Genomic DNA, 8,971 nt, shown 5'->3' with positions numbered 1-8,971 from the left:
TCACAGTACTACAGTCCCTACTTTGCTGAGTTGTCCTTGCAACTCACAAAAAAATAAAAAATAAAAAAAAAAGAAAAAAAAAGGAAAGAAAGAAAGAAAAAGAATTCCAACCCCAAACGTGTTTTTAAGCCGAACCAATGATTAGAAATACTGCGAGCAGTGGAGAGAGAGCACCAAAAATAGCGGCCGAAGTCTCCCCCGTGCGCGCTCCCTGTAGGCAGCCTGCACTATATTTGTCTTCACTTGCCATTTCTGCTGCAATCACTTTGCAATCGCCTTTGGCTGGGAACCCAGCTATTAAAAGCTTAACCAAGCTCAGCAGCGAGGAGGGCTGCAATAAAAAAAACAAACAAAAAAAAAAGAATCTGGACATTCATTAAAAAAAGAAAAAACACCCGGCAGCGCCCTTCAGGCCTGGGGCAGCCGCAGCCCCCACGGCGCCAGCGCGCTCTGGGCACTGAGGACGAGCCGAGCCGAGGCGGCGCAGCCCGGGGGCTCCCGCGCGCYGGTGCCTCGTCGGGGCGCCCCGGGCTGGTGCGGGCGCCCCGGGGAGGCTGAGTCCTCTGGGGCGGCTGCTGTGACCGGAAAGCCAACCTTTTGCTCTCAGGGCTGATGGAAAGCAGCGACCGGAGCCATGCGGGTCCAAAGCGCCTCCGAACCGGCTCCGCTCGCAAGAGCGGCGGCAGCACCGGGCGCTCCCGGCGGGCCCAGCCGAGCTCCTCCGGCGCGGACGGGAAGATCCGGCGCAGCGGTAGCCGCCCGAAGGACGCGAGCTGCCTCGCGCAGGAAGCCGGGGGGGGGGGATCACGCAGTGATCTCCCCAAAAGCCACCGGCTTCCCGGCGCTCTCCTCCCCCCGAGGGGCTGCGACCCCTTCGCAAAAAGCCACCAGGGCTCAGCCACGAAGGACGCGGAGGGCGGACAGGATCCCCTCCGCGCTGCCGGTACTCGGTGCCTCCCGCGTTACGCCTGGGGCGCCTGCGCGGAGCCGCAGCGCGTGCATGGAAAGGATTTTCTTGGAGGCGTTAAAGCACAGAGTCCGGCTCCGCAGGAGCCCCAAGGCACAGCTCCGCCGGAGCTGGCACCGCTACAACCAACCCTGTGACATTAAAGCGGAGCAGCTGCTGGAACGAGCTCCCGCTTCCAAGAAAGGGGGTTGTGGCAATTTAAACCAGCGGGGACAGGCAAACTTAAACCGAAGAACAATATTYTGGGATTTTTTTTGTTCCCCTTGCTAAATATGGAAACAGAATTGCAAACTGTTGAATTAGTACCGTTTCCCACACAGTCGTGCACTCCTTGAAGGGCTGGGCCGAATTCACACCGGAAAAAGCAGYGGCGAAAAGCCCTGCAGCCCCTGCGAGCGCCGGGACCCCGCGCAGCTGCGCGCAAAGCGCCGGGCACGGCCCGCCGGCCCGCTGCACTCCACTGCGTCTGGGGCGCGTTTCGCACCCGCGGGGTTTGCTGCGGCCACGCAGGATCTCGGGAAACGCCGATGAATTTGCCGGTCGGCCAGTGCCTTTGCTTTTCAGCAAAACCGTCCGGGTACGGAGCTCTGCAGAGTAACAGGCGGCTCGTGTTACTCTAGCCAAACCTAGACAACACCTATTTTAACCTTCTCTGGTTAAAATCCCACTTTTATCTCCTCCAAGAGGATTTCCTGTAAAAGTGCTGAAGACAAAGAGTGCAAAGAAGAAATTTTCTTACCACAGCTGCAGCAAAGCTACACAGTTTTTGCCTATCCCTTAGGCCAGCGCCAGAGCTGGTTCGGGTATTCCCTTAACACACTGTGCTCCTCCCAAAGGGGATTGCAGGGGCAGAGGTTTCCGAAAGCCTCCTCCTCCCCGCTTCTTGCTCTGCAAGTCAGCTGGCAAGCAGCTARGTTTCTACAACACACTGCCCTGTTCTCAGCACCCGCTTCTGCCCCTGCCAGTATGGGTAAACATTTTGCCTCGTATTTCAGAAAGGGGTTTGTACCATTTTGTGTCTGTGGTTTTGCCAATCAGAAGAAAATCAACTTAAAAATTCTCACCATCAAGGCAAAAAGTACAGGTGTAGGAGGAAGCACAGCCTGAGAGCTGAGGCAAAGAGGTGGGACTCGGGAAGGAAACCTCACTGCCCAGTCTGGCCGCCTGAGCGCCGACTGCGCTTGCTGCAGTGCRAGGGCTCCTGGTTCGAGTCCCCGCCAAGCTGCTGACTCGGCACGCGGCCGTGGCCAAACCACCTGACTTCCCGTGCCCAGCTGCAACATCCTGGTGGTGACAGACCAGAGCCAACTCCTCCCTGCCCGCTGTGCTCCTGAGCATCAGTGAACGCAAACGAAGAAAGGTTGGGAAAGTACCAGCAGCCCAGCGAGAGAACATGCTTAAGGTCAAGTGGTGAACAACATCTGAGCAGCTTCACCTCTCCTTCCTCCAGCCCAGAGAACGGGCCAGCAGAGCAAGACCGAGCGGGTTACGGTCAGCCCATCCTCAAAGTCAGGAAATTGTTCTCTTTTCTGTCAGACGTTTGTTAGAGTGGAAAGTTGTAACAGAACAGGCAGGGGGTAAGGCTGCCCGGAAGGCCAGGCCTTCTGCCCGCTGCAAGGCACTGGCTGTTCCTGGACCACAGAGCTTGTTGCCAGATAACTGCCCCCTTTCCCCTGCCACCTGAGCTCTCTCTGCAGCCTGCTGCTGCCAGTGGAAACCGTCTGTTATCTCAGTCTGCAGCAAGGACTCTTGCTGATACCTCTGCTGCCTTCCTTGAAACCAGAAGCTCCTTTCTTTTACACTAATCTGCATTTTAATCTCTTTTAATAGCACTTTATTCTACTCTTATGGATTTCATTAAACTATGCCTGTGCCAACTTTAGCAATACTGTGAGCTTCACAACTCAAAAGTACGCTGAAGCAGAAATTAGACAGAAGGGATCAATAACAACTTATCAGGAAAGGGCCAGTCCAAGAGAGGCAAGAAGTTTCAGGAAGACACAAGAAACTCAGCTTGAGGAAAGTATCAYCATATCCCCTGTTTCAGGAATCAAACATGTGTTCAAACTTATACACTGCAAGATGTTTCAAAACAACAAAAAATCCCTATTATTCTTTCAAATTAGTTTGAACTTCCTATGATTTAACAAAGATGTAATCATATCCGCAAAAATCCCAGAGTTTTTTTATGGGAATCTTAAAAAGTAAGAATGAATCATTTCCTGGTAGGACAATCAATTTTGTAATGCCACGATCTTGGAAACAACTGTTGAACACAAAGGCAAGTGTTCAAAAGAAAATAAAGACATTTAATGCTGTAAAAACCTTCAACATGTTTTGCAATTTTATAAAAATGGAGACTTCTCTTAAAAAACAAAAGCACTGATATAAATCAGTTACAAATCTGATTACAAAACTATCTCCTCAGCCACACAAACATAGGGAGGGCATTTCTGTCATCTGAATATACCTAAGATGAACTAAAAATGCAATGATCTGGATCTAGCTCCTATGCCTGAATGATGGTAATACGCATGCTATTTCTGGATTAAAACTTCACAGGCTGATGCGTCTCTACCCCACAAGGCCTTTATTAAGCATCCTAACAGTCTGTGGACATTGAAGGTAAATACCCTGCACTCCTCTTGGCTGCATCACACGTGTTTTCTCTAACGATGGGGGCCCAAAGTYAGGGCAGACTGCAGTACGTGTTCCCAGGCTTTGAGGATGGTTAAAMTAAACCCTGCAAAGTAGTTTCTGTTCCTGTTCAGTTCCTCTGGGCTGAAGTTTCTGGAGCCAGCGGGCAGGTTTAACTGATGCGTCCTGGCCCCTCGGGCTGCCACAACAGCTCTGGCAAGGCCAGTGACACGSAGCAACCAGCCGCACCAGGTGCTCAGGCAGCTCAGCTGCTTCCCAGGCTGCCAGAGAGAAACAAATGGGGYGACGTAGCTCATTTTGGAGTGAGCAAGGAGGCCCCGAGACTAACAGCAGACTGGGGCCATCCCGGAGGCACAAGCAGCCAAAGACAGAATTGGTCCTTGTTAAGGAGGGAAAGAGAGAGGGAGCCCAAGGGAGGGCAGAACGAGCTGGAGGCCTCTCCTCCTCTCTGCAAAGGTGCTTCCCTGACACCTTAATTCATTTGTTCAGCTGGCAGATGGGGCTCATCTGGTAATGATTACCTGAGAAAGGAGCTCATTCACCAGCACAGCCGTCCACGGAAGCRGCACCCGGCGAGGCAGCGCTCAGCCTGCCCTGCTGCCAGCCAGGTGGAGCCGGGCTGCAGCAAAGCCCTCGGAGCATCGCCGCCGCTCCCTGCTCAGCAAAACAACAACAAAAAGGCCTTCGAAGAAGATGCACTTGGGGGAACGCAGCGCTCTCGAAAACAAAGCCGCATTAACTAGCCTTAACAAAGCAACAGTTTTCTTCTGCGGTGGAAGGGCAGGCCGGTGCCTTCCCTCCCCAGGACAGATTGTCTTTGGGGCTCTCTGGGGACACGCGGGAGGCCCTCTCTTCTTATTCGCTGTGCTGCTCCGGTGCTAGGCTCCTCGCTCTGCTACCAGGAGCTGAAGTCCCCAAAGCCTGTGCTCTTTTTCTCTTTCTTCGCAGCTGTGCTGGTTGAGGGCCCATCATCTTCCACACTGCGCTTCCTAGAGCCCAAAGAAAAACAATGCTCAGGGATTATTTACTATTGAGGGGGAGCAGGGCAGGCGGATTCCCTCCCTCTCCCCAAGCAGCTACCCCAGAGCCCACCCATCACTTACACAGGGAAGAAGAGCGTAAGCCCTGTGCTGGCACGGGAGCCGCAGGGGTTGTGGATGGGGGCTTTTGGCTTACTCAAAAAGAGGGAGAGCATGTCAAGTCTGTGGGGATGGTTCAGGTTGCACATGAAATGTTTAACTGACATCACATCAAACTCATATAGGGGCTCACTCATTTCTGCACCTACAGACATGCAAATGCATGTACAATCGTGCAGGCACACACAAGCTGATTAAGCAGGTGCACAGAGGCGTGCATACATAAATACATGCCTTTCTGCAGCACAGCGAGGAGAGCATTTTTGCAAATACTTTTACAGATGGCTGCTAAAACATCAAGAACACATTTATTTTAATTTATCCAGAATCCATGCTAAGCTGCTGCTGAGGCAGATTTCCATCCTGTCCTTAGGGAAACGAGCAGTGCTGCCAATCCCGACGAGTGCACAAAGGGGCTCTGGAAGAAGATGCCCCAGGACGAGCCTCAGCAACCTGCCGGGYACCCCGGAGCTGCGAGCCAGGCATCCTGTGCTCCCATGGCCACCCTGGCAACCTGCTCCCCTTCCTGGCCCTTTCAGTTCTGCAGGTACATTTGTTTGTGTCTGCACAGTGAACGGGACAGGCAGACCGAWACGAGTTTAAGGCAACTCCTTTGAGCAGGGGAGAAGCTGCTAAAAGAGACGTTTTTGGAACAGTGGSCTTCAGAAATAGTTACAGAAGGGGAAGAGAGGCCAAAATTAAAGATGATCGGGGAAGTGACAGTACAGTTCCCCCTMAAGGACTTCTGTATCATGAAAATGTATCTACAGTTGTGAAGTCAGCACATCCATGCTGCTAAGGACCAACTAGGTCCCATCCAAATGCTAAAGAAGAAATAAAAGCTCACTTAAGTTTTAACCATGAAAAACAACAGAACTAGAGGGAACTCTTGACTGTTACGACCACATGGAAGCATCTTTGCAGTGTGCTGGTGCAAAACAAACATTTGGCCTGTTACAGAGTCCTGGCGAATAGCCCTGAGCAAGTGCACTGGGCAGTGTTAGGATCCAGCAGCAAAGGCAACTGAAGCACTAAGCAAAGATCAGTTGGGMAAGGAACTTACGCTGCAGCCATGTTAATGTATTTTCCAATCCCCTGCCGGTAAGTTTTAGGCATCTCGATCTCTTTCTTTGGTGGGGCTACCTCAGCTTTTGTTTTGGCTGCTTCTTCTTCTAGCTGGACCTTTTCTCTTTCTGCAGCAACCTGTAGGAAGCAAACAGCACAATCTGTTACAAGAGCTAGATCACAGTGAAGAGGCAATGCCTACAGCATTTTGAAACTTTAGAACACTCTAAAATAGCGAAGAGTACTGTTGTGATTACAGGGCATGTTTTAGAAGCCAGATCTCCAGGGCAACTACAAATGGGCTGTCTGTAGCCGTTATGAAGAAGTTCATCTCTCCCTCCTCACCTGCAGCTCCCCAGCACGTGCTGTGGGCACTGGGAAGGGAAGTCATGGTAAGTAGGATGGAGCAGGAGCCCTGCCAGATGGCTACATCAAGATAGCAGCGATGGCTCTCGCATACAAAGCCTTGCCAAACGGCAATCACCTGTGTAAGAGGGCTGGCCATGTTTAGCGGGATGTAGGAAGAAAGGCAAAGAGAAACAGGAAGAAAAAGCACAGGAGAAGCAGGGATTCTGCGAGGGACCAATCAGAATAAAAATCAAAGTTATCAAGTTACAGAGTCCTGCAAGAAAGGGCTTTGGGCTACCCAAAATAAATAAATAAATAAATAAATAAATAAATAAATAAATTTCTACCCTCACCTGGGCATCTGCTTCTTCATATGGATCAACAAAAACAGTCGTTGACTGAATTCGTATTTCCTCCTGGGAGCAGAAGAGAAAAGAACAATTAGGAGCTGTTGTTCAAGTTGCTTCATCCTCTCCAAGCTCCGTTTCAGAGAGCTGGCAGTGGAGTGAAGTGCATCGTGACAAGGGTTAGCCCCTTGCTGCACACCTGCTTTCATTTCTGAATTACCTTGGGACGGTCTGTTTTGGGGTCACTTTCCACATTCTCCATAGCAGTCAGAGTCTCAAAGCCACCAACCACTCTGAAAAAGATGAAAGACATGATTTCCAGCTGTGACAGTAGGTTCAAAATATTTCTGCACCCTTACAGTCTAGATCTATTTTCTGTCCATTACTCTTTCAGATTATYCAAGCTTTTAAACCATCGTCTTTAGGGGGAAGGAGAATCAGCAACCATATTTGGAAGACTTAAGATAACCTAATTTAGTGTGGAAGGTACGGAATTTTTTTTCAAACGAGATTTCAATTTAAACAGAACATGAAAGGGTCAAAAGAGGCAAAGCAAAAACATTTGTCTAAAACCAAATAGCTTTTCTAATGCACGCAAACCAGCAAGATGGAGAAAGAGCAATTGTACACAGCAGTTTGAGCATGAAGACACAAACCCATTTCTAAGTGGATTCACTTGCTAAATTTACAGCCATACATTTGGAGTTCATTTCCTGCCCCCATGAGCTTTGAAAACTAAACTAACAGTCTTGGTCAAGAAAGCAAATGTTTTCATTAACTTCTGATTTTTAACTATTTTTTTTATTCTGCATCAGAAAGAGTGCTATTAGAAGAGAGAAAATCATAACTATGCTACAGCAATATTAGAAAAAAYGCTAGAGCTGCCCATAACGACATTAATCATGTGGAAGCACAAGGGTGCATGGGAAGCGCAAGGATCCCGTCTGCCAGCTCTCTGAAGGCTTTGGGAAAGCAGCAGAGCACCAAGTCACAGCCAAGAGATATTACTGGGACCCTTCTCATCGCAGGTTTTATTTGGGAGGATGTCAGAACCCTGATTTTTCAAGTCAGATATCCAAATACTTGCTTCAAGCTGTTTAGATTGAAGAATTCCTGGACTGTTGCTTGTTCATTTTCAAAAATGTGTGAAACAATGGGAAAGTTCCAGAAAAGGATATTTTAAAAGGATAATGGGGTGACCGAGATAATTATAAGTCTGTCATCTTGGCATCCATCCCAGCAAAATAGTGGAATAGCAGAGAGAGGACATGATTAAGAAAGAAAGGAAATAAGTAACGGCAATCAACAAGGTTTTGTGGAAAACAGATTCTGTCAAACAACCTTCTATCTTTGAGACAACAGATGTGGTTAATACGGATAACGGTGTCAGTGGAAMAGGCTTCTGGAAGGCGGCTGATATTTTGATTGAGAAACCAGAACAATATGAAGTGAACACAGCACACATTAAATAYGAAATTGGCTGACAGGTGTCAAAATCTCCATTTTCAATAGGAACCACTGAGTCAGTATGTTTCCAAAGGGGTCCTGCTGGGATCAGATCTTGGTTGCAAGGTTTTTAACACTTTTATCCACGTCATCATCCCCAATTAAGTTTGCAAACAGCTATACTTAGAAGAGCAGTAAATAACGAAGACAGGCCATTGATGCAGAGCAATCCAGATCCCTCAGAAAGGCAGGCTGCAGCTGAACATCTGCTTTAATATGGCCAAACACATGGCTGTGAATCAGAAGCACAGCCCATGTGCATGGCCGTGGGACAACCAAAGCCAGAGCCGCTCTAACGAAGACTGATCCTGGGGCTGGAGGAGTCCGGGGCTGGGCCGTGAGCTCTGCTGCCTCCCCGTGCAGACCCTGGCAGTCAYGGGCCAGGCAGAGCTGCTGGTGTGGATCTGCCGGGCGAGCTCCAAGCAAGGCAGAGGTCTGTCGGACCCTGCCGTGCTCCCCGGGCTGCYGCTGAACACTCAGGGCTTTTAATAGAAAAAGAAAATCCTGCCCTCAAATTTCTAGACAGCTCGACAAACCAACGTTCAGCCTTTGTCCCTGCAAAAGCAGACCACCTCCTCCCGCAGAGTAACCTTTCCCGCACGCTAAGGGACGGGCCTCTCCCGGGCGCTGCACCTCCCCGACGGGGCAGTCGCGGACGGGGGCGGCTCTCCAAAACCAAAGCCCCAGTGGATGCTCGAAGCTTGCAGTCCCACAGGCATCCCTTTCTACTGGCATGTTCGGTCTGGGAAAGCAGGGAATTCAGGACATTTCATCTATATGCTTCTCCATACAAACATGGTAACTTCTGTAGTTTGATGTTTTACTACTGCCATAATATACAACAGCAAGCCTGAATTGCTCTGCTATGGGATTTCTTTAACAGTAATTTTCACTCAGAAAAAAACAAGCTATTTATGGATTCTGAAACAGTTTTATAAAAA

General features: G+C 49.6%; 1 protein-coding gene across 1 annotated transcript in view; it reads right to left on the bottom strand.

Annotated features, from left to right (window-relative positions):
* Positions 1-3,255: 3,255 nt before the first annotated feature.
* The window catches only part of PPIL2 (peptidylprolyl isomerase like 2), a 77,090-nt gene continuing 71,374 nt past the window's right edge, over positions 3,256-8,971 (bottom strand). The window contains exons 18-21 of the mRNA XM_085302754.1: positions 6,745-6,817; positions 6,531-6,593; positions 5,828-5,967; positions 3,256-4,614 (exon numbers count right to left, since the gene is read on the bottom strand). Of these exons, the coding sequence (XP_085158880.1) occupies positions 4,521-4,614; positions 5,828-5,967; positions 6,531-6,593; positions 6,745-6,817 (370 nt within the window). The 3' untranslated portion in view covers positions 3,256-4,520. The remainder of the gene's footprint in view (positions 4,615-5,827; positions 5,968-6,530; positions 6,594-6,744; positions 6,818-8,971) is intronic.

The sequence above is a fragment of the Rhea americana genome, unplaced genomic scaffold (assembly GCF_003343005.1).
Source record: "Rhea americana isolate MKP2758 unplaced genomic scaffold, rheAme1 scaffold_191, whole genome shotgun sequence".
In the NCBI taxonomy this organism is placed as follows: Eukaryota; Metazoa; Chordata; class Aves; order Rheiformes; family Rheidae; genus Rhea; species Rhea americana.
Note: the sequence above shows the minus strand (reverse complement) of the source record. Positions and strands in the feature narration are given on the sequence as shown.